Source organism: Mustela putorius, unplaced genomic scaffold (assembly GCF_011764305.1).
Source record: "Mustela putorius furo isolate JIRA1106 unplaced genomic scaffold, ASM1176430v1.1 tig00000107_pilon_pilon_pilon, whole genome shotgun sequence".
NCBI classification, from domain to species: Eukaryota; Metazoa; Chordata; class Mammalia; order Carnivora; family Mustelidae; genus Mustela; species Mustela putorius.
The window spans coordinates 4,924,260-4,949,178 of record NW_025421284.1 but is presented as its reverse complement, the minus strand read 5'-3'; the positions used below and the strand labels follow the sequence as shown (position 1 = coordinate 4,949,178).

Below are 24,919 nucleotides of genomic sequence, written 5' to 3'. Positions count from 1 at the left end.
ACAGGCAATGGGCTCAGACCCCCACGGATGGTCGGCCCGGACGGGGGCCAGCACCGAGGCCAACGGGACAGCCAGGCACCTGCCCCCTCAAGTGGCTTAGAGCCTCGTGGGGGAGGGGAGGCCGACGTCCGGCCTCCAGGTGCTCATCTCCCTCATCCTGACCCGAACCCCGCGTGGGGACTCGCCCAATACTCACCATACATCAGGCACCACTTTTTCTGTGTGGCCCCAATTAGTCACAGAGACAGAAAAAGACGGCCCTTTGTGGGCATGATAATGACCTCCGCTCCGGGGGTCCCAGAGAAGCCCCTCAGCATGCTAGACATCACCCAGCACCTGGCGGCGCCGGGACCAGGGGAGGCAGCAAAAGCTGGTGTATCCACAGCCCCGCAGGTGTGAGCGCAGGCCCAGACGGAGCGCTGCCTTTCCTGGGACGCGAGCCCCTGCCCACCCACGCCCAGCCTGGGTCCCGAGGCAGGGAGCCCCAGACAGCCGTCCACAGGCCGCCCTTAGAAGCCGGGCGGGCTCTCCCAGGAAAGGGTGGTGGTGTCCCGACAGGCGGAAGAGGGTAGGCCCCCAGGGCAGGCCAACTCCTTGGCCGACCAGTCCCTCCATGGGCTCGAGGCTCCATCCCTGAGAACCGCCGTGCCAGGCCCTGTGGCCATCCCCGGACACCCACAAAGTGGGCGAGTGGGCCCGCATCCCAGGCTCTGTCTGCGCAGGCCTCAAGGAGGGAGGTGGACAGTATCTAGGGCTTCGGAGGGCGGCCCCATGGGGGAAAGATGCCCTGGCCACGGGCCTGCAGGGGTGCCGGCTTGGAGACCAGGCCCAGGTGGAGCCGACTTCAGGGTCCCCCTGACCAGACAGTGGCATAAGGAGCTGCACAGGAGGCCGCCGGGGGTGCAGGGGGGCGGGGCACACCAGGCCCTAGAGGAGGTCCTAAAGGACCTGATCCCTCGGGGGTCTGTTCCGGGGACCCTCATCCCAGGGAGGCTGAGTACGGCCGGAAGTCCTCACAGAGCCACCCCTAGGGAGCTGTCCAAGGCCCGCCCCCCCCCATGACCAGCCACAGGAGGAACCCTGCCGCCCGACCCCCAGCCCGTTCCTTCTTCAGGCTCGCTGTACACCGGGAGGGCCAAACTGCCCTGGGGTCTCCAGGCAGCCCCGGGCAGGGGCCATCACTTCGGAGACTGCTTTGGCACCGCACCTCGGCCGTCAGGCCCACGGTGAGAGCACCCTGTTGCCACGAGCCCAGCCCTCCCGAGGCTCCCAAAGGGTCTTCGGGGAGGCCAAGGGTGGGGCAGCACTGCCAAGGAAGGGCCTGGGCAGGCCTTGCCAGCCTCCGGCTATCGCCCCTAGGAGCCCATGCTGACCCCTGCGGTCCCCAAGTCCCACGGGGGAAGGTCACTAGGTCATCCTGGAGTCCCCGGGACCACACCAACGTCCCCTCTGAGGACAGGATCCCGACGCACTGTGGTGACGATGGGGTGAAGTGTTCTCGGGAAGGGAGCGGCCTCGCACCACGCCTGGCATCGGAGCCTCAGACAATGTAGTCAGGGGGGGTGGAAGCCATCCCCGTGGCACCGAGACCGTGTGTGGGACACCCAGCCCCGTGGTCACAGGGTTTCTGAGTCCTGGCGCCATGGGGCTGCTGGGGCTCCACTCAATCTCGGGTCCTTGACAAAAATGTCACTGTTTTTGACTTTTCTTTCCTTTTCTAGAAAAAAATCTGTTTTTGTGGGGCACCTGGGTGGCTCAGGGTTAAGCCTCTGCCTTCGGCTCTGGTCATGATCTCAGGGTCCTGGGATCGAGTCCCGCATGGGGCTCTCTGCTCCTCAGGGAGCCTGCTTCCCTCTCTCTCTCTCTGCCTGCCTCTCTGCCTACTTGGAATCTCTGTCAAATAACAAAAAATAAAACTGTTTTTGTTTAATTGTGGTAAAACGTACAGAATGGTAAATTGGCCATTTTAGCCGTATTTAGCTGTGTAGTTGGGTGGCATTAGGGAGGCTCACAAGTGTTAGCACAACCGAGGAAGCTGCTGGCCGGTGTGGCCCTGAAGCTCGGAGGGGACAGGATCTGTGAGCAGCCTGCGGCCTTCCTAGACCTGCCAGCCGCTCAGGCTGCGGCCAGTGAGGCCCTCTCCTTGCGCTGTCGTTTCTAAAAACCCATCTCTCGCTCCTGGGGAAACTCCTAAGCACTTCTGCTCAATCAGGGTTTGCTCAGATGAACTCCTAAAACAGTTTAAAAAATAGGAATGTGCCTCAGTTTACCTTTGAACACACGGTTGTGCAAACTGTCACCATGGTCCGTCTCTAGAATGTTCCCTGTCTTGCAAGACAGACTCTGTCCCCAGGGACACTAAGCCCCGGCCCCGGCCCGTGGAAGCCACCACTTGCTTCTGTCTGACCGCGGTGACTGAGCACGTCATAGACACGAAACCGCCTGGTGTTTGTCACGGTGACCACCGGTTTCACTGAGGCCCGGCCACGCCACAGCGGGTGTCCGTGTCCTTCTCCCTAAGGATGAAGGACAGTCCAGCCTGGGCCGGGCCGGGTTTTGTTCACCCCGTCGTCCCGGGTGGGCTCTGGGGCTGTTTCCACCTCTCCGCCGCGTGCACACTTCTGGGACGCCTGCGTGGAGCGGGGCGGAAAGCGTCGGGGCCACAGCAGACACATCGGGGGGACGGGTCCCACCCCACGCCAGCCGGCCAGGAGGAGACGGACAGACATGCTCACTGGACCTTCTGCGGCCACAGCAGACACATCGGGGGGACGGGTCCCGCCCCACGCCAGCCGGCCAGGAGGAGACGGACAGACATGCTCACTGGACCTTCTGCTTCGGTGGCCAAAGCCCCCCGCCTGGACAGAAATACTTCACCATCATTTCAATTAAACAGCTGCTGCCCAGAGATAAGCAGGTCACACTCCTGCGCCCCGGGCAGTGATTTCTATCCTATTATTATCCACAGCACAGATAAGGGGACCTACAGCCTCTCTCAAGGTCACGGCAAGCGGCCCAGGAAGGTGGGGACCTGCCCAGGGCTTCTGCAGTCCCTGTGGGGGAGGGGGGACTCTAGGACGCCAGCCCCAGGAGAGGGGAGGGATCCCCCCCCCCCGCCCTCAGGCTAGGCCCTGGCCACCCCCCACACCAGCCGCCACGCCCCTGGCAGCTGACCTTGGGAACCGAGGCAGAAGCACCCTCCACGTAAATGATTAAAGCTTCATGGCCCGTGCGCCCCTCTGACCCGGCACAGCAAGGCCATGGGGCTGAAGGCCGAGGCCACCCCCAACCAGGGACTGAGAGACGTCTCCGGCCTGGACGTCAGGGGCCTGCAGAGCCCCTCCCCCCACTGGCATCTAGCTGGACACGGCGGGTTCTGCTCCGCAACTGGAACCCAAATCCGAGTGGTGCTCTGGACTTTCTTCCACTCCGCCCTGAGGAGAGGGGAGGGGCCGCGCGTGTGAGCCGAGCTGCGGAGCGAGATAACCATCTCCGGGCTGAAGTGCCTCGTTCCAACGCTAAATATTTGGCCTGAACTGCGGGAAAGCCACGGAGGAACGCGCTCACGAGCCTGGCCGCCGTCTACACAGAACTGTTTGTGTAAATACCGCAATCGTTAATTTCTGCTTTCTCGGGGCAATGAGTTAAAAATACATTTTAAAAATAAGCTTGAAGGCTGCAGAAATATACCAAGGTCACTTGGGCCTTACAGCTCAAAACTGCAGCGTCCGTGGCCCTGGCGCCACGTCCTCCTGGAGGCAGCCGTCCCCGGCCCCAAACGTGTGCAAGTGTGATGGGCACAGAAAAAAGCCACAAAACATGGGCTGACGCGATCGTGGGGCGCAGCGCTCTGCTTCTGGGAACGAAGGACTCGCACATCCAAAGGGCAGAACCAGGAAAGTCTGCCACTCTGGCAAAGCGTGCGAGGAAATGACTGCCCGCCTTGACGCCCAGGCCAGCAAACACAGTCCTGGCACACGGGGCGGCGGAACAGCCTTTCCAGGGGACAGAACCTCGCCTGAGCGGCCGGCGGACGGCCCTGGGAGACGCCCAGAGACGCGGCACCGGCAGGCCGGTGAGGAGGTCGGCGGGGTTCTGCCGCCTGCCGGGCCGTGGCCCTGAGGCGCGGCCCGCTCGTGCGCCAGATGTGGGGGGGTCCTGTGTTGAGTGGAGCTCCCCGGCGGCAGCGGCCTGAGGGGCTCCCCGGCGGCCACACAGCGCCGAGAGAACAGGGAGCCGGCGGGCGGGGAGAGCCGGGGCCACGAACACGTGCCGCGCCCCAGAGGGCGGGAGGAGGAGGCCCGGACTCGCTGAGCCGCCCACGGACCGGCCCTCCTGCAGGCACGGGCTCCACGCCGTCGCCCCGCACGGCCACAGCGGACACCACGGCCTCGCCGGCAGGGGCTCAGCCGTGCCTCTCAGGAACCGACGGGACAAGTGCACAAGGGAAAGGAGCCTGTGGAGGTAAAGGAGCGGCGCGCACCTGTCACGAGACTGACCAGACTGACGGCTGCTGGGGACGCCCAGCCTGCCGCCTCCACAGCCCTGCGCCGACCCAGGGCCTTCACAGAAGTGACCGAGGCATGGTCACGCCAGGTACGTGGGCCCTGCGCCACTACGGCTGGTGGCATCGGAAGGAGAGACGTTTGAAAATGCACAGGGGACGGGGGCAGGCTTGTGGTGGCCGCACAGCCATTGCCTGGGGACGCCCGGGGGCCCTGGGAGCTGGAAGAATCCAGGCAAGACGCCCTCGAGCCTCTGGAGGGAACGCCCGCCCCTTAACGCAGGCCCTGTTGCTTCTGGAAGGCCGGAGGGGAACTTGCTGTCGTATGAAGCCACGGGTGTGCGGGGACTGGGGACAGCAGGCCTTGACGGAGGTGCGGGTGCCAGGAGACGCTGGGAAATCACACTTTTAAGTTGTATGCGACAGAGACCAGCTCCTGGGGGGAGCCGGGCACATGTTCCCAGGGCACAGCCCACCCAGGTTTTCAAAAGAACGAGGCGTTCTGAAAAACGCGCTGTCCCCCTGGGAGACCGAGACCTACCCCCGCGCCCTCGCTCGACCCAGACGGCTGGCCGTGCTGGCCTGACTTCCCAAACACGAGAGGATCACAGTCAACTCCTCCAGACGGCGGGAAGAGAAGAAGGAATGTTGCCCAACTCGCTTTCTCAAATCAACATTTGTCATCAAGGAACCGAAAGATGCAACCAGAGCGAGTCGTCCTACACCGTCCTACACCGGGAAGACAGCCGCAGTGCCGCCGCCCGGGGCCACGCGGCCCTTTTGTCCTGGGGCTGGTTTCCCAAGAGATCACCTTGTGCTCATTCACGAAGAAGGGAAAGCAGGATTTGTGCGCTTCTGATCACCTGTGTTACCTGTCCGTGCACGTTCACTGAGAAACGGATGTGTCCAGGGACACGCGCGTGGCTCTCTGTCAGTTAAGCCTCCGTCTCTCGGTTTTTGGCTCTGGCCATGATCTCTGGGTCGTGGATTCGAGCCCGGCATCAAGCTCCACGCTCACTGGACGCGGCTTGTCCCCTCCCTCTGCTCCCCCAACTCATGCTCATTCTTTCCAAAATAAAATCTTAAACAAAATGGATGCGTCCCGGGGGCAGGACAGATGGGGACAGTGGTCTCGCCACTGCAGAGCTGAGCACGGCTGACAACCTGTCCCCATGCCAACCAGCTGCGCCGGGGCAGGAGGTCAGCGGCCCCAGGCCCGCGAGTCAAGGTCCAGCAGGTCCTGGCTGCCTGGATAAAGCTGTCCCGCAGCAGGAGGATACCCACAGGTCCACACCGCTCTCGCGCAGAAGCCCCCGGGTTTGGGGGCCGTGGAGACCTGCCCCAGCTGAGGAATCTCACGACTGCCCGCCGATCCGGGGCCTGCGCCCGCGGCCAGTCCCCAGCGACAGGGTCTCCCGATGCCAAGGTGCACCCACGTGTGGGCGCCTGGGACAGTGGTTTCCTTTCTCCTCAGCCTGCTGATGGAAGGTTCTAGAATTAATTCTCAGATGCAGGAATGTGTGCTGCCCTCCATCACCCCACGCGGCCCCTGGCAGTGCTCAATAGTTATCCACTAACCGATGAGCCTGGCTCTCCAAGACGGGTTCTGCCGGAGGTGGCGGGGGCAGCCCACCCAGCTCTCACCGATCCCCACCTGGTGTGTGCGCGGTGTGTGTGCGCGCGGGAGCGTGTGTGAGCACGTGACTGAGCCCACCCGGGCTCTGCCCTTCCCGGTGCACAGCCGCATCTTCTGGACATCAGGCACCATCCCGGGGCCTCCAGGCACCTCGAGCCACCCGCTCCCCACCACTCTCCTTGCTGGGGTGCCGGCGGCGGCTGGTGTGGAATCCACTGGATGCCTCACGGCCGCGGGAGAGCCCTGCCTCTTGCCTCCCAGGTGGAGACCCTGCACCTGGCTTGGACACACCCAGGTGGCCCCAGGTGCTGCTGCTGGAGGTGTTTGGAGAGTCAACAGCTCTGTCTGAGCTAACACGGCTACGGCTGGGCTCTGTGGCCACTACACCAGCTGCCGGGCAGGGACGCTGGGTCCCGGGACAAGGAGCAGCCGCAGCTGTGGGTGGGGGAGGGACACAGGGGGACGGTGAGGTAGGACGGGGCCATGGAGAAGTGATGCCGAGCGGGGGTGTTTCGTGTCTTTTGCCACGATTCCCTGTAGCTCCAGCTAAGCGGGTCTGAGCATCGGGAGGGCCGCCCGGCTGGGCAGAGGCCCTGCAGTGAACGGCAGAGCGCACCGGCACGCGTGCCCTCTCCTCCCCAAGGAGGGAGGAGCCCCCACCCCCGCCAGAGGCCATCAGGAGGCACCTGGGGACCAAGCGAGGTCAGCGGGAGACCCCAGGGATTTCTGGGGCTTCCCATGTGCCCTCCACCCCCTGGGGAACGCAGGTCCCACCAGCCCAGGAGAAACCGAAGCGCCCTCAGGGTCCCACCGGCCTTGACCAGGGGCCTGGCCAGAGCTGCCAGGCCCCACAGGGGTACACCTGCAGGCCCCCAGTAGCCCACGACAGGGACGCTGGCCTGGGGCAGAGCTCCAGCCTGGCCCCTGGTGGGTGTTCTGCGGGAACAGGAGGGCCTGGGGGTGCCTCAAAGACCCCGTGGAGCCCTGCCTGGGCCGGGGCTGCCAAAGGAAACCCCACTGGCTCGGAGGCAGGAGGCCCCGTGCCGCCCGTGGTCACCCGATCCTCAGCGCCCTGGGCTCCCGCCGCGGGGCCCACAGTACGGGGGTCGGATGCCCAGGGAGGGGCCGCCACGCAGGGGCAGAACCCTGGCCGGGGAGGGTGTTCTGGGGGTGGCACAGGCCCAGTACCCTGGGGTGGGGGTCGGAGAGACACCCAAGCACAGTGTGGGGGGCGGGGGGAGGGGAGGCTGGCCCGGAACTTTCTGGACCTCCTCTTCGGACCCCCGGACCCCAGCAAGATCTGAGACAAGCAAGGGCACAGTGGGGTCCGGCATGCCGACAAAGTCTCAGAGGTGACCCAAGGACAAGGAGGCCTCCGGGGAGAGCAGGCCCCTAGCGCAGCGGGCGGGGAACACGGTCTGACGCTGACCCCACCTCCCGCAGTCTGTGCCTGCCCCCTCCTGGCCGCCCTGCTCCTCGCCGGCACGGCCGGGGCACTGCCCTCCGCTTCCCCAGGAGCCCGCAGGACAGGCAGAAGACTCTGGAAACCCAGCCTGGGCTACACACAGACCCGCCCGGCCCCGTGCCGGTGTGGACCGGCACCACAGACCCTGAGGGCCGCAGAGGGGGCCAGGCCCACGGTCTCCACTCTGCAGAGCCCCGACGTCTGGGGAGACGGGCAGCGTGACCCCCACGGCACCAGCTCCTGCCCCTCTCTTGCAGTTCTGCGGTGACACCGGGAGGAGTCCCTGCGGGCTCTGTGGCCGGGCCCTGCTGCCCACGCTCGCTGGGCTGAGGCTGTTCCAACACCCCCGCACGTCCCTCACTTGTCCAGCTAGCTTCCGCCGCGTGGGCTCCGGCCTCCTTCCCTTCAGGACCTAGGGGCATCACCAGCCCTAAAGCCAGGTCGACAGGAGCCCTGAGGTCGGAGGGTGCCCGGTGGGGGGTGTGCGGCCAGCACAGGGCACTCGGTCAAGTTGGGATTTCAGATTGACACTGCACTTTGCTTTGGTGAGGTGGCACCTCTTGCTTATGCCAAACATTACTCGTGCCTGCCGAGATGGCGACACCACAGCGTCCCGTGCCGGCTGCCGAGTCGGGCCGCGCCGTGCTCGGGGCATGAGGTGGGCAGGCTTGGCCTTCGGAGGTGGCCTCAGGTACCCGCCAGCCTGCCTCTCCCAGCGAGTGGAAGATTTTTCAGGTGCTCCCTGGACACTCTGCCCTGCAGGTCCCCTGGGGAGGGAATCAGGCAAGAGCCCTGCGCGGCCCGACTGGCAATTACGCTCCTGTTTTCCTCATGGTTTAGAGTCAACAGAATCTCCCATAAGACGGGCAAAGCTGCCCCAGCAAATGCTTCCCGGGCGGCTCCGGGTGCGAAGGACGGGCCGCAGCCGTTGCCGTGGTGCTGCCTGGCCAGTCACCTCGCCCGTGACTCAGCATCCAAGCAACCTTTCCTCAGAAGAGAACCCCTTCCCACGTCCGGCGATCTGAGAGAGGCCATCGGGGCCCGGAGAGGGCAAGGGAGCAGGAGGCCCCTGTCTGTCTGCGTGTTTTTTGTTCAGACAGAGCACGGGTGGGGAGAGCGAGCCCCTGCCAGTTTCTCCTGCTCAGCAGGTGTTTGCCTCCTGCAAACCGTGCCCCGCACTGGCGGCCACAGGGCCTTTGCTCTTGGAGAAGGTACTTCTCTGGGACGACCATGGGCGTGCTCCCTGGCGCGCGGCCGGCCGCTCTCCACCATGTCCCCTGCATTGCAGGCTCTGTCCACCGGCTCTCAGGAGCCTGAAAACAAACCAGCAAACAGAAGTCCGTGTCCAGGAACGACCCAGAGCCTGCGCCCCTCACCACACCGTCCTGGACAACAGGACGGTGCCTACAATCTTGACAGCAATCAGCCCAGATAATCAAGACTTGGTCAGTGACCGCCCCACCTCCGACTTAGGACCAACCACAGAAGCCAACTCAAGCCCTAACCAACCGCACACCTGACCAGACCCAGTCTCTACACCATGCTCTGCCAGAACCCACCCCAGGCTGTCTGCACACCCTGGTCCCATCCTGACAACCACACTGCCCCGGGGCCTTTGCATGGCTGCCCTTGGGCCGGACATCTGGGGAGCTTCGGACACATCTTCCTGGAAGTGGCCTTTGCACTCAGGGCCTTTCCTGGCGCTCCAGCCCATCATCTGAGCTCACGGTCGGGGCTGAGAGGGAGGGGCTCCCCCCATACGGATCGAAGCCAGGCCTGCCCCCTGGCACCGGGTTCAGGGCCTGACCCTTGGTAGGAGATACACACATCTGAGACCATCGAAGGGATTCTGCGGGGCCGTTTCCTGTGGCCACTAAAGCCACACGTCCTTCATTTGGGGTAGGCGATGGTTGCCGCCTGAGGCTGAGAAAACCTGTCCAGAAGGCGACTTGGAGAGAGAAGCCCCGGCCCCATTCTCCAGGCGGCGCCCCACACCCGACGCTGTGACCCAGACCCACCAACCCTGGGGTGATGGGCGCCCGCGAGGGCCTCAGCCATCCCCAGGGCCCTGTGCTGTGCCCTCCTCACCTGGCCCTGCTCGGACTCCTCAGACCACCTGCCGCCTGCGGGGGCCTCCCCTCCCCCGCCTCTCAGCCTGGGAGGCCCGTCCAGGTGCCACCCTCTGCAAAGTGGGCCAGAGCCCCTCGTGGGTGTGCGGGCCCCTCCCAAGACAACCGCACACAGGGCCCCTTGTCCCCGGAGCTGGGCGAGTTCACACCTCGACGGGGGTGCCCTTGCTCTGCCGATGGTCCTGGCTCTCCCCCAAAGAGCCCCCGAGCCAGGCAAGGAGGGAAGAGCGCCCACCGCCGCAAACACGTACGTCGGTGCGCCGAACCCACAGACACCCTTGGCTCCGAATACAGCAAGAGACGCGCACAAGGTGTGCCGTGCCCTGTCTGCCCGAAACCACCACAGGACTCTGGGCGGAGCTCGTGTTCTCCAGTGCCGGCACGCGAACCGGGCTGGGCGTACAAGGCTGCGAGGGACAGGTGGCCTGCGGCACGGCCCCGTGGGCTGCCGGCACCCTGCATCCTTGGTCCTGCTCGGGTTCTGCCACGGACTCCACGCCAGCGTCCCCACCGGGCGCTCCATGGGGGCTCGACGCCGCGGTCCCAGCCAGACCGTCCTCGGGGGAGCATGGGGGGAGGAGTTGACTCTGCTGCGGGGAAGGCGGTGGCTGACGGGCCGACCCATGGTGGCCCCCATTCTGGAGCACGTCCGTGCAGGTGCCCGTGAGGGGCAGGCGGGGCCAGCCACGTTGCTTGTGCAGGGAACCCCATCGCGGGTCCTGTGAGGTCTGCATGGGGAGGGGACTTTGGTTGAGCCGGTGGGGGTGTCTCCGCGGTGGCTGCAGACCCGACACGGGTTCCCGGGCTTCCCAGGAGGCTGGAGGGCAGCCTGCACTCTGGGGCCGGGTCCCAGCCTCTACAGTCCCCCTGGCCCCTCGCCCCATTCTTCGCCGGCCACTTGCTGCAGGACACAGTTGTCACCGCTCCTCCGGCTGGGGCCCAGCCTGCCCCTCCAGGGGCTGCCGGCCACAGCCCTGCGAAGCCCAAGAAAAGGTGTCTCCACGGGCCTGGGTGCTCGCGGGGACAGCCCGGCTCCCGGGCTGAGGGTAGACGCTCCAGGACGGGCTGGGGGCGTTCGCCGTTCCCTCCCTGCGGATGTGGACAGTGGGGCCGCCGGGACCGGGGCACACTGGGGGTCCGGAGAGGGAGGGGTGGGGCTTTCTTCTGCTCTCCTTCCTTGCCCGCAGCCCCAGGGCCCAGGGAGCATTCCAGAAACCGCTCCCAGGTGAGCCCAGCCAGCCCTGCCAGCACCACAGAGAACCTGGACCTGTACCCTGGGGCGGCCGTAACCCAGAACCACAGACCGTGAGGCTCTGAGGGCCCTGGGGCCCTGAGTCTGACAGTCAGGTGTCACAGGGCCCCACTCCCCCTGGAGGCCACAGGCCCCTGCCTCTGCCTGGTGGCCCCACTCTCTGCCCTCTGTCCCCCATGCATCTGTGCCTTCCTCGGTGTCTCTTAGAAGGACATCTGTTGTTGGACTTGGGACCACTGGGTAACCCAGGATGACCTCTTCACCTCCATGTCCCTAACCTAGTCACGTCGGGAAGGACACCTGTTCCAGACCAGGTCCCCTCTGCGGGAGCCGGGAGTCAGGACGGGTGCGTCCCTTCTGAAGGTCACCATTCAGTCCACCGGCAGCCTCCACGCTTGCGCAGTGGAGATTAAGGTCCAAACCTGGAAAGACCTGGTTCCCAGGGAGGGGGCTCGAGGAGGGTCACACCCCAAAGTCCCTCCGCGCCTTCTGCACACAGTGGGGCCATCTTGGACAGTGATACAGGCTGGCAAGACCCCCCGCTGCTGTTGCCTTCCGAATAACTCGCCCGGAACGCAGGGCTCACGGCCACATCCTCATGGTTCTCGGTCATAAAACATGTGTCCTCAAGGGACCAGCTCCCAGGCAGGAGGTCCGCGGTGTCCTGTCCCCAGTGGGCCCCCACCCACCATTGGGCCCTCTGGAGGGGCACAGCCAGGAACCCGAGTTGGTCAGGGCTGCCGGGGTGGACGGCCTCAGGCCATGGCAGGTGCATTCCGGGACCACAGATGGTCCTACAAGCCGGGCTCCACCCCCTCCCTCATGGGCCAGTCCCGTCTCACACATGCACAGTCCGTGGCAGGAAGAGCAGGAGGAGCACCTTCCTGGGCTGCGGCCGGAGCCTGGAGAGTCTTCCCATAGCGGGGGAGCCAGGCTGGTGACACCACCGTCCCGGGGACAGTGACCCGTGGGCCCACACACAGAGCAAGGGCCGAAGGCAGAACATGGGGAGGGAGGAGGGGCAGGGTAGAAAGGCAGCCTCATTCTCAGGAGGTCCCAGCCCCCGGCCATGAGCGGGGAGAGCAAGGCTTGGCCCACGCGGGACAGTGGCTTGCTCCGAGGTGGTCCGCAGAGGCTGGGCACGGAGAAACGGGGGTCGAGAAAGCTCCAACGCCTCTCGGCAGGCGTCCACTCAGCCCCTCGGCAGACGGCACGGCCCCTGCCCCTCGGGCAGCTGTTTGCGCAACCCCGCCCCTCCCACCGGTGGGCCTGCCTGGGAGGGAGAGCGTCCCGTGAGCTCCCCCAGCTCTGTCCTGAGATGCATCTCATTCCGGCCTTCTGGAATACCCGGCTGGGCTCTGAAGCCTCCAGAGCGCCTTCTCCATGACCCAGAGCCGCTTCTGATGCGCATGGCTCAGGCCACCCGTCTTGGGAAGGGCTCAGCACGGATGACCTCCGGCCGCAGGTGCCTGGAGGCCACTGTGTGCCTGAAGACGCCCGCCTCTGCCTCTGCCTCCACCTCCCAGGATGACCCTGAGTCCTAGCATGTCCAAGGCACGGGGCAGGATTAATGCCCACGGAGCAGTTTCAGCCCAGGGGGCTCGGGGTGGTCGGCCAGGGGGTCCTGCTTCTCTGCCCCTGTCAGCACCCCCGAGGGAGCCATCCTCACAGGCCCTCAGGAACAGAGTTCTGGACCAGCGTCTGGTCGCACGGACCTGAGGCCTACATCTGTGGTGGGCGGGCGAGCTCCCAGGGCTCACTGGGCCCAGGCCGGATTCACAGGCGCCTCAGAACCCTAAAGAGACGTGTGCACGTGGGAGCAGGTCCACACTTCCTGTGGGCCAGTGTGCGGGTCTGGGATGTGACCGCGAGATGGCTCCAGGGGACACCCAGACCCACAGGACCGTACGCCCCGTCCCCCCGGAGTAGGGAGCCACAGGCCGGCGTCAGCGCAGGCAGGTGGCTCTCCCAAGGAGGCAGCCCCTGATCTCAGCCAGCTTTCCCTAGGTGGTGGCACGGGGTGGGGGGGACGGGGGGTAGCCTCTGAGGGGGGATCCTGACCACGAATCTGCCTCCCCAGGCCCCTCTGTGTCTGGTCACGCCTCAGGTCATTTGCACCCCCAAGCCTGGGGGACAGGCCCAGGGAAGGAGGCCGGCGGCTGGCATCACCTGCTCCCTTCAAGCCCCTCCCAGCAGCCCCCCAGGGAGGCAGAGGAGGGGGCTGACCAGTGTGTGTAGGGGGCTCACCGCGCTCTCCGCTCCGTAATCCAGGGGGACGAGAACAGTCAGGTCTCCAGGCAACAAGAGGCAGCGAGCAGGAGCCCGGGGCCCTGGGGAAGGCTCAGGTGGCCGGCGGGGGGAGGGCCAGGGGAGCCAGACACAGGCGGCTGTGGGGGTGGGGCCTTGGTCCAGGTGAGGCAGGTGAGGAGCCCCTGGCCAGGGATGGCCCAGGGACGTGCCAGGGTCCCCGCACAGGCGCCGATGGACCGCGGTGGGGAGGCTGCCGCCGGAGCGTCGTCGCCGGGGAGGCTGAGCTGACGTGGGTCCCCCTGTTGGGACGGGGGCTGGCGTGCCCTGACTGCAAGAGCCCAGAGGCTTATCTCAGCCGCAGCGGAACAGCAAGCACCCGCTGGAGCACAGACAACACGCATGCATGGTCTCAGGTCCTGCTTCTCCCGAGGCCTCTATCCGTCGCCTGTGTCCTCCGGGGCTCTGTTCATCACCTCTTACAAGACCATCTCCAAGTGGTCTCGTTCCGAGATGCTGGGGTCAGGACCCCCAGAGCCTTCAGCTGTCTGGACCGCCCCACCTCCCCACACCCCTGCTCACAGGCCGTGGCCTGGAGCACGAGCTTGGGGGCGTGCTCCCCTCTGCCCGCAGCATGGGGCCTGCCGTGCACAATTCAGCAGCCACTGAGCACATGTGGTGTGGTGGAGTTTAAATTCAAATCAGTTAAAAATTCAAAAAAATCTAAACCCACTTCTTCGTGGCACCGGCCACATTTCACGTGCTCCACAGCCCCCGTGGCCGGCACCTGCCGTGGGAGGGGTGTGGGACTGCTCAGGCCCCCGGGCAGCAGCACCACACAGCGAGAAAAAAGAGCTTAGCTCCAAGTCACGGTCACTTTGGGTGCCATGGGGAGACCACGTGGGTCTGGCCGGAGTACGTGGCAGCCAAGGACTGTGTCGCCCCAGAGAGACCGCCGTTCCTCCCGCCCACGTAAGCATACCTGTCGCGTCCCTCCTGAGCCACACCCGCGCTGGCCTGCCAGCCCACGGCCCCACTGGCCCCCAAGGACGGGCCACCCCACGCTGCCGACCCGCATGACTCCACACGCTCCCCAGTCAGGGGTGACTCTGTCTGTCTCCCCCTCACTGAGCTCATGGCCCACAGCCCCTCCACGCCCCCGGCCCTTCTGGGCGCTCCTGCTCGCTGGGGTACGTGTGCTGAGTCCAGAACACAGACGATCGGACTTCACAGGCCCATTCTCCGCCTTGGCGGGTGGGTCCCGTGGGTGAGCCCGGCGAGGCGAGGAAGGTCCCCTGCCCGATGCGGGGCGCGGGGTGCAGGCAGGAGACAGCCGCGGTGGGACACGTGCACCCCCAGAAGCGATTCCTGGATGGCAGGGTCTTCCCCCGCCCGGGAAGGTGAGGCTCTGGGGAACACCCCACAGCACAGCACTCGACGGAAAACAGGAGACGCACGGAGTGAGGACGCCCGCGTGAGCTCCGCTGCCCTTCTCTGGTTCTCGCTGGCACCAGGCCTGCATGCCCACAGGGCGTTTCCCGAGCTCGGGCAGCGTGGCCAGCCCCTGCACACCAGGTCTTCACAGAAGGCACCAAAAAGGACCTGCCCACCACCCCCGAGGGCAGTGGAGGGGTGCTGGCGGAGGAAGCCGGACATGCCCAGTCCCACCTGCTCACCGTCACCTCGGCCCCCAGGCCAGCCCAGGGCCGTCTTCAGGCATCCGGCCGCTGGGACCCACGAACGTCCCCCATTCCCACCTGACTTTGAATGGCCTCCCAGCCAGGCCCTCCGCAGCCCAGCCCGCCGGCGTGCGAGCACGGGTGTCCCGGGGACTGAACCAGAGAGGGGTGTGTCCAGCCTCCGCTGCGCAGGGGTGGAGGGCAGGCGGACTTCCCACGGGCACCTGCCGAATGTCGCCCAGGGAGCAGGCACCACAGCCCCGCGTGGCTGATTAAGCGCAAAGGCTCACCGTCCGGCGTATGCCCGGGTCACGGCAGCGGGGGCCGACAGCTCATGGCGAAGACACGTGGCAAGTTGCCCAGTGGTGCTTCCGAAAAGACCGTCTGAGTAAACAGGAAAACAGGCCCTCGTCCCGGCCTCCCCCCGGCAGCCCGTGCCTGTTCTGCCACGTGTGCGGCCCCCCGGGCCGGTCTCCTCGCTCAGCCTCTGAAGGCAGCAGGCGTCCCGAAGCTCAGCCACTTCAAACAGACTCCACGAGACTAGGGTCAGCCGCAAACAGGTCAGGGATGCAGGACAGGTTGGGGATGCCCAGGCCCAGGGCACAGCGAATGTGCCACCACCGCTGGGGCACACCTGCCAGGGCCGGGGGTGGCCCCGGTCCCACGCGGCCTGCTATGCTGTCTCCGAGGTGCCACAGGTCTCAGCCGTAGCCAGGGACACGTGGGAGCGCCCTCGGCAGGATTCACGGGGCGGAAGCTGATCCCTCCCGCCCGGCAGCCGGGGAGACACAAACATGGGTTTCTGTTTCTCCACGGGAACAGCCAGCAGCACGGTGTGTGGGGAGAACCAAAAACACCTGGCAGGGCTGGTAGAGAAGCCGGCTCGGCCGTGGGCGCACTGGAAGCCGGACGTCTTCCTGCCTCAAGCTTTGCGTTCTGCTGGTTTTCTAACACCTTCCTTTAAAAGCCAGAGCCGGAGAATAGAAATAAAGGCATTTTTACCCAGAAAAAGCACTTCCAATACCCTAAGAAATAAGGCTGGAGATAGCACGGACACCGGGAGACAAAGCCACGCGTGTCCACATGCATGTGGACAGGCAGGACAGGCAGAGACAGCGGAAGAGGCTTTTTCACGGGGCCTATTTCTTTCCATCATTGTGACGGTTCATGGTACGGGCCGGCTCCCCTGGGCCTCGGTGCCCAGGTATGAGGTCAAACATCATCCTGGCTGTTTCCGTGAAGACGCTTCTTAGAGGCGATACCCACCGAAAGTGACAAGCTCTGAGTCCCCCTGACGTGGGTGGACCTTATCCAATCAGATGAAGGAGCAGGGGCTGACCTCCCCGGGCAGGAAGGAATCCTGCCGGCAGGAGGCCAGTAGCCACAGCAGCCCTCCCAAGGGCTGGCCCAGCCCGCAGACTTTGGACTCACTAAGCCACAGGCGTGAACTAAGAAGCCAATCCTTGGAGTCTCTCTGTCTCTCTCGGCACACGTCTCAGTGGCTCCACTCCTCTGGGTCTCCCCTAAATACAGCACTTCCTCCATTTTCTCAGACTCACATCACGACTCCATCACGGCTTCCGGGGAACTTCCTACAGCCCCTGACGCCCTGAGGCACCCGCTCAGCCCCCCCAGGGAAGCACCGGGCCTGGGCCCGCTGCAGAAGGAAGGGCTCCCTGTGCCCAGCGAGGACAGGGGCCCTTGTCTGCCAGAGAGAGGCAGAAGGGCAGAGAGCGCGAGCAGGGGCAGGGGCCGCGACGGCGAGAGACAGTCCCAAGCAGGCTTCATGCCCAGCGCGGAGCCTGATGTGGGGTTTGATCTCACCACCCTGAGATCACGACCTGAGCTGAAATCAGGGGTTGGACTGTAGCACCCAGGGTACCCTGTCTGACTCTTTGGACACCGTGCAGGAGCAGGCTCCCCCGGGAAGCAAGCCCTGTCCCCTGGCTCAGCCAGTGGGGGACACGCACACATGTGCACACACACTCCCGGCTATGGCTGAGTCGCAGCAGGACCACCTACGAGGCCGTCTGGGGCCCCTGCTGGCCTCGCCCCCTGTGCGGGACTCAGGTCCCTCCAGGGGCAGGAAGCTGGGTCCCCAATCCCCACTAAGGCCAACTCAGGCAAGAAGCCACTCCGTGCTGCGTCTGGAAGGGGGAAGTGTGGCCAGTGGCACCGTTCCCACGTCTAGGGACTGGACAGCACACTGAGCAGAGGGCCGACCCAGAAGCCCTCGTTGGGGAGGACCCAGTGGCTGCGGGGTCACCCTGCTGCCCTGCATTCGACCCTCCTTCTGACCAGAGGGCTCAGCCTCCCATCCTTCAGGAGGGGATAGCAAGTGACGAAGGTGAGAAGGGCCACGGGCCCAGCAGCCAGGACAGGTTGTCCCCGGGATGTCCAGGGAGAAGCCGGGGGTGTGTGTGTGTGGGAGGCGGGCTTGGAGTCCCAACCCCAGCGCGGCAAGCCCGGCCCACAGCCCCTCTCCTGCTCCAGGACCGGCCTGGAAGGGCCACACCAGGGCTGCCTGAAACACAAGATCCCCGGACAAACGTATCTCCCACGAAAGGCCGGAACTCACACCTTGCGGAGAGTGATTAGACGGAAAGAACCCTGCGAGGGGCCGTGTGGCAAGAATGGACTGAATCGAAGTGGCCTCCTCGTCCTCGGGAAAACTGGACCCAGGTCGCCTGCTGGCCGGAAGGGACAAATTCGCTTTCCTCGCACGCTCCTCTCCTGTTAGCTCTTCTGATTGCCGTAAAATCCATGTAACCTAAAACTTGAAACTTTCAGCCACTCTGTGTATACAGTGGCACTCAGCACGTGCACAGCATTGTGCAGCCGTCCCCTTCACCCCTCTCTGGGACTTCCATGCTCATGAAAGCCTCTCTCCCAGCTGGTCTGCAGCCCCTGGCACCCACGTCCCCCCTGTGTCTCTGTGAACAGGATGCCTCCCGGGACCTCCTGTGAGCGTTCCTGGTCCCCCGTGACGGCCCCTGTCCCCAAGCACAGTGTCTGCAGGTCCATCTCTGCTGGATGGCCATCCGTCCTTTGGAAGGCGGGACAACACTCCAGTGCGTGGAGAGACCACGTCTTCCGTCCACTGCCGCGTCCCCCCACAGCCACACGGTAGCCAACACCTGTGCACGCACGCCGGGAACCCCCAGCCCAATCCCACGCTGGCATGGGGCAGCCCCCGCTCCTGAGGATGGAGGCCGGGGTGGGAGGAGGCACAAGCAGGGTGACTGGGGGCCCCGGGCAGGCCTCGCACATGAGGCGGTCCCACCGGGGACCTGGGTCTGCCGCGCAAAGCCCCGTGGGTCCCGGACGGCTGTGTGGATCGCTGGACACAGACTCACCGTGTAACTGTTTATGGGCATTTGGGGCCTCCACTGTGGCTTTACCCCATGGAAAAGCTGCCAGCGAGGGACGTGAGGGATGCGCCCTCGAGGGTTTTTGTCCCGGAGCGAGGACCAGCAAGGGAGAGCTCCCTAGCCGAGGGTCGGGGCCCAGGAGTGAGCGCTGAACAGAGTGGCTCCGTGAGAGCCAACACGAGAGTCACGCTCCATGAAATATTTAAGTAAAAGGAAAACCAAGTCTGCCCAGCCAGGTGGCGGCTTCTCTGACACCAGAGCTGGGCAACCTGCACCCTGGACACCGGCCTTCCTGGGCAGCTGGGAGCTGTGCGGAGCCTCCCTCCAAGCAACATCGGCCAGGGGAATGGGACTTGGCCCTGACGTGTGAGGGGAGCAGGAGTGTCCGAGCGGGGAGGGGGCCACTCCCAGGGTTCACAGACCCAGAGGCTGAGCCCGGGAGCCAGTTCCCCGGGGACAGCAGTGTCGGGGGCCAGCGGCATGCCTGACCACGGCTCCCGGGCTCGTCCCTCATTCCCAGGCCCTGAGGTCCTGGCTTGTGAAGGGGTTTCCCGCGTCAGAGACACGATTCCCCTCTGCCCGAGCAGGTACTCAGGCTCGGTGGCCAGCCCTCCCCTCCCCCCGAGCCATGAAGAGCCAGACATGCAGCGACACACAGACAGACAGGAGACACTCACAGGCACGCGGCTGTGGACACACACACACACACACACACACACAGTAGTGTTCTGAACAACAGGTCTGTGTGACCGGCCTCCCAGGTGTCCTCTGTCCTCTGAGCATCTGTGGCACTCTCACGTCCCCGCCACGTCGGCTCTAGAGAAAGAGACGTCCCACCACGGGGGCTGGAAACAGGCCTCTTCCCCAGTGCCGGGCAGGATCCAGGGGCCACGGGAGGGCCCGCCTGGCTCGGTGCTAGGCTGCCCCGGCCTCCCCGGGAGCCTGGGCTCACAGCGCCCGTGGACACAGGGGTGGGTGTGAGGTCCCGTCCGGGGTCAGACCTCTGTCTGATTCCGCGGACCCGCCCAGACCTAACACAGGGAGGGGCTGAGGGGAGTCTGGCCTCTGGGGAGCTCCTGAGGAGTGTGGCCCTGAGGGGAGGAGAGGGGGCAGGTGTGACCTCCCCGATGGTCACTGTCCTCACATCAGCCTCCTCAGGGTGGTGGGGTGGGTTCTCTGGGGTCCCTTTGTGAGCCCACACAGTACTGGCACCAGGACCCTGCACCAGCACCTTCTTGGGAAGAGGGGGACAGCCACGGCTCAGCCCCTCACCTTCTGGGACCTCCCAGGCTGGGGGCAGTGCAGCTGCCCACCCAGCCCCGTCGGCCCAGGCTTGTCACCCTTCCGCCAGGCACCGCCGCAGCCAGGAGGGGCAGGCAGGAGGCCGGGGACAGCACCCCGCCTCCTCTGGGCCAAGAAGCCTTCCCCTCCCCCCAGCACAATCCCGCCACCCTCGAAGAAGGATCTGGCGCAGCACAGAGTGCCCTGCAGACGGGCGTGTGCCAGGGAAATGCAGGCTCCCGGGGACACTGTGACTGGGACCGGAGCTAGGGTCAACACCGGTCCCTCTGCAGAGAGAAGGGACGTCCCACTCCGAGCACTCGTCATGCACAAACGCACAGCAAGCAGACTCCCGGAAGGGCAGCTGGTCTGAGGGCAAAATCAGCGCTCAGCCTGGCTGGTCCCCCCACCCGCCCCCCGGCCGCGACCCCGGGGGGCGGGGGGACCCTGACGCAGCCTGAGGAGCCTCTGTGCCAAGGGGCTACACGTTCCCCGGCTTCGAGAGCCCCCTCATTCGCACACAGGCAGGACAGCCAGGCAGAACGGGGCCCCACCACGCAAAGGCCACAAACCCGAGCTGCTAAACTTAATGCACGTTGTCTTGTCTCATCACAGAATCACATAATCGGACTTTTGTTCTGCAGCGGGCGCGGCACACAACCCGTTGACTGATTGCTGGCTGGAACCGTGCCCCCCTCCCCCGGTAAGTGCAGCCCCACTGGGTCAGCCTGGGGCGAGGGCACAGCCTCGGCCCTGGCTCAGGACGGTCCCACTCCCGAGGGCTGGGGCAGCCCGAGGTGGGGGGAAGGGGGAGGGAGGGAGGTGTGACGCCCCCGGGCCACCAGCCCACGGGAGGAGGTGAAGGTGGGAGGGGGCGGCTGCAGGGTCAGGCGGGCTTCCCTGGCCCCAACAGCCCCCGCCCCCCATGCACCACCTCGAGGACCCTGGGGCAAGGCCCTTCTCCCGCATCAGCATGAGCTCGGAGGGCAGAGGACAAGCAGAGACCTGAGCGTGTCTCCTGGCACCAGACCCTTTCCCAGGGGCACGGGCTAACATGCTGGAGGCCCAGGACAAGCAGGGCAGACGGGGCCAGAAGGGGGGGATGAGGTTCAGGGAGGACCTGGAGGAGCGGGACGCTGCGCCCCGCTGCGGAGAACAGCTCCACGCCGGACAGGGCCCGCTGAGAGCCCGCGTTCCTGCAGGGGAGACCATGGCGGGGCCGCGGGGTCCCCCGGAGCGGGGAGAGGAGAGGCCGCTCTCTCACTGCTGCGGGCCCCATGTCGGGAGGACCAGGGGCTCTTGCTCATCCACGCTCCCCGGAAATCTCCACTGACCTCTTCCGCCACAGCCACTTCCCTCACAGCAGAGGGGCCGGCGGTCCCAGAAATAATTAGTTGCTTTGACTCATGTAATCGATTAACAGCAGAATCACTGCTCACAGAGCAAAACAAGAGGACGGCACGCCCAGGGAAGGGGGCAGCGGCGGGAAGGTGTCCCTCAGCCTTGCCCGCGGCCACACACAGCCCTCCCGGAGCGCGACAATGGCTCCCAAGGTCAGGAGGGCGATGGAGAGGGGGCAGGACCTGGGAACCAGGTGCCGGCAGGTGACAGGTGCCATGTCCACACCAGCCTGAGGCTCAGAGACACTCCCCCCAGTGCCCACCACGTGTCTGGACCAACGCAGTCCTTGAGAGAGGGTGTGTGCGGTGCGTGTGCACGTGCACACACACATGCACCCCCAGTGCCCCAGAAGGTCTGCTGCTCGGAAACCTCGGCTCAGAGTTCATCCCCACGTTAAAGAATTTCCCAAGTAAGTCAACAAAAGCCTTGTTAGAGTCTGAAACCCCTGGAGCTCTCAGCTCTTCGTTTACAGCAGGTCCTCACTGCCCGCACTGGGGCCCCTTCGTCGGGGCTGGGGGGCGGAAGGACAGCCACCGACCTCGCTGACCTGAAGGAAACAACAGGGCTCCTGAGAAGCTGCGGGTGGTTGAGACATCAGCCCAGCGGGGAGGGCTCTGGCCCCCAAAGGCGCCGGCCGTCCACAGACCAGGGCAGCTGCAGGACCGGCTGCCCCAGGAGTGGCCCGAGGCTGGAGGACAAGGGCCACTCAGAATCCAGTCAAACCCGGAGCTGCTGGAAACCTGTCGTCGCCTGTCCTCCTGTTTGCACCTCCCCCACCCACGCTGCGGGGCGCAGACCTGTGAGGGGCCAGGTCCTGCACCCCCAACCACTCCCAGCACACGGGCTGAGGGCAGGGGTCCCCGAGGTGCTGGCGGGCACTTCTTAGTGCCTTTGGACTACAGTCCTCAAAACCAAAGGAAAGTCGGAGTGAAGGTTTGGCGATGAAAGGCGTGGGTGTGGGAAGTGCACCGGGGGCACAGAGGGCTGTCGGGGTCCCACCGCCTCACTGAGCCCTGGGCGTCTCCCCAGACTGGAGGAGCACCAGCGTTTGGGGGGGGTCTCCCGCACACTGGCAACGTGACTCGCACTGGACACCCGGGCTCCAGGGGCGATGAGGTCAGACGGTGCCCGGGAGCTTTCCCAAGGGCCCAGGAAGTCGAATCCCGCTCCAGGGCGCAGGGCAGGGCAGAAAGCGGGCCAGGGTCCGTCGGGGCCGAGGCCGCGGTCCCCAGAGGAGCCCCCAGGACACGCCCCCCACCAGCTCGACCCAGCGCTGACGACGCAGCCACCGCCGCGGTCCGCAAGGCCAGGGACCCGGGCAGCGCTCGCACCAACGCCCCTGCGCGCCCGCCCCGCTCCGCCGCACCGACGGGGAGGCCGCGCGCCCTCGATGGGCGCCCCGCGTGGCCCGCACCTACCGTAACGGCTCGGCTCGCGGCAGTAGCGCAGGATGGGCAGCGCGTCCACCCTCGGCGTCTCGGGGGCGCCCGCGGGGTCGGGGCCCGGGGCTCGGCCGGGGCCGGGGTACTGGCTGCCGCCGCCCTCGGTGATGGGCCCCGCGTCCCCCGCCCCGCTCGCCGCGGGGGTCACCACGAAGCGCTGGGACATGGTGGCCCGAGCGCCAGCCCCAGCCGCCAGGTTCCCGGGCGCCAGCAGAGCTGCAAGGCTCGGGCTGGGCGGGCAGGGGCGGGGCCGGGGCCGGGGCGGGGCCAGCGGCGGGGGACGAGCCTGCCCCTGGGACCCGGCGGCGTCAAGCACGGAGGGGCCAAGGCGCGCGAGAGAAGGGGAGCCGGCGGGGACCACTAGGAGAGCGGTTGGGGTCAGTCACTGGGGAATGGGGCACATTCCCTCCGTGAGGCAGGAAGCCTCCCTCTCCAGGCCAGAGTGTCCCTTCAGAAGAGCAGGGTCTTGGGGGCCTCGCTCTAAGACCTTGGAGACACCCCTCCCCCAACCCAGGCAGCCGGGGTCAGTACCGGGGCCTGGGACACCATGCCAGCGGATGCTGGAGACCTCTCTGGTCTGGGACAGTGACCACCCCCAGCGGCAGAACGGCAGCCAGGGACCCGTTACAAGGAGGCAGGTGCCAGAGTTTCAGGGAGTGAGTGAGGGCAGCGGCCTCCTGGACCATGGGGTCTGGGCTATACGCACCCTCTGCCGGGCATGTTCCCATTCCCCCGACTCTGGCCTCTTGACCGTTAGGTGTTCAGCAGTTGGCCCCAGAGGTCAGGCAGCTGGCCTCAGACTTCTACCGGATGGAGGAGCGGTCGGGAAGGAGTGGGTGAGACCAGGAGGTCCGGGAACGACGCGCCAGACAGGAAATGTGGCCAAGAACTAGCCTACTCTGTCTATGGGCACTACAACACAAGTCCCAGCCCCAGGCTAGCTTTGTGTTAATATTGCTACTCCTTCATGATTTCGGTGTAGCAAGCACTTTACAATATTCAACATTTTTGCGCATTCACTTGCTCAACAAATATTTACTAGTGCTACTAGTGCTACGCCAGACCCTGCCGGTATCCGAGAAGACAGAAAGCCCTGCCTCCATGAAGCATGCATTCTGGGAAGAGCGAGAGACAAGAGCTGTGAGGGCGAAGCAGACAAAGAAGGGGTTTACCGAGGAGAAACTGTGAGTGGGGTGTCCAGGGTGCTCCCAGGAGAAGATGATCTTTGAGCAATGACTTCAAGAAGGTCAGTAATCAGCTGTGTGACTTTCTACTCATTTGCCTCATGGTGCCTGAGGGCTGCTCCTAGTCCAGCCGTCACAGTCACACTCTGGCCGTAGAGAGAGGAGACCGGAGAAAGGCAGTTAGGCCCCACTTTCAAGAGTGCAGCCCAGAAGCCACACACAATACTTTCGCTTGACCCATTAGCCAGAACTTAGTCACATGGCCATGCGGGCCCATGAAGAAGGCTGGGAAATGTGCCTGCTGACGTGTGGGGGCTCTGTTGATGAGGAGCACGAGAGGTGGGGCATTAGGCCTCCTGGAGCACAGGAGGAAAGGAAGACCCAGGGTGCCGGATGCCGAGGACTCCTTTCGGCATGGCACGCCCCTTGCGTACCCCACCCCCACTCCCACAGCGCAGAGAGAACAGCCAGGGACCAAGCGCTCACGCACACCTGGGCACCTGGCAGCCCCCATCTCGCTCCTGGACAGCCTCCTTGGGTTCTTCTGGGGGCTCTGGAGGCCGTCCAGGCCCGGGGCGCTCTCCAGGACGGATGGGGACGGCGGCCCTGCATCTCCCCTGCCCATTCACATACAGTGCTTTCTCTGCCCTTCCGCCCAGTGCATGTTTGCCCAGGATGACATGTGAGTTATTTTGGGAAGGTTCCCCCACCCGTGCATTTAGCCTTTTCTTGGAAGGGCCCGGACCAGTACAGAGCTCCGCTGAGAGCCGGCAGCTCCCGGTGCCGCTTCGACCCAGGCCGCAGACAGGTTGTTGGTGGACTTCGTGTGCACGTGCTCCCGTCTCACTGCTGTTGTAAGGGATCTGGCGACTCTGCTGGTGTGTAAAACCAGAGCACACAGCGAGGACGCAGGTGCTTGGAGCCTGGCGCGGGGCAGAGCCCCGTTCTGCCGTCCAGCTGGCTCTCAGTCCAGCCCCTGAGTTCCGCGGGGACCCTGCCCGCCTGGAAATCACCAGTCGTGTCCACCCTTGCTCCGCCTGCTCTGCTTTCTCTCCCTGGTTTTGGTCTTGCCTTGGAATTTTCTGGACATTCCCGGACCACATGGCTGGAGCCGCCTGTTCGGTCTGAGCTGAGACAGGAGCAGCCCGGAGCCTCCCGGCGAGGCAGGGTGCCGGCCAGCGGTGTGGAACAGGGTCTCTTGCTCCCCTCCGCTGGGGCAGGGCTGGGACCAACAGCACTGGTGGCCCTCGGTCGTCAGAGGCCCCCGGGGTTCACAGAGCAGGGGGAGGGCCCGAAGCTCCAGTCTGTCCCCACGAGACCCTGCGGTA

The 24,919-nt window shown here is 65.3% G+C and overlaps 1 protein-coding gene across 2 annotated transcripts in view; it reads right to left on the bottom strand.

The window, feature by feature from the left end:
• The window catches only part of SLC12A7 (solute carrier family 12 member 7), a 67,849-nt gene extending 45,261 nt beyond the window's left edge, over window positions 1-22,588 (bottom strand). For both annotated transcript variants that reach the window (XM_045089247.1, XM_045089249.1), the window contains exon 1: window positions 22,384-22,588. In XM_045089247.1, coding sequence (XP_044945182.1) covers window positions 22,384-22,573 — 190 coding nt within the window. In that variant the 5' untranslated portion in view covers window positions 22,574-22,588. The remainder of the gene's footprint in view (window positions 1-22,383) is intronic.
• Window positions 22,589-24,919: the final 2,331 nt, after the last annotated feature.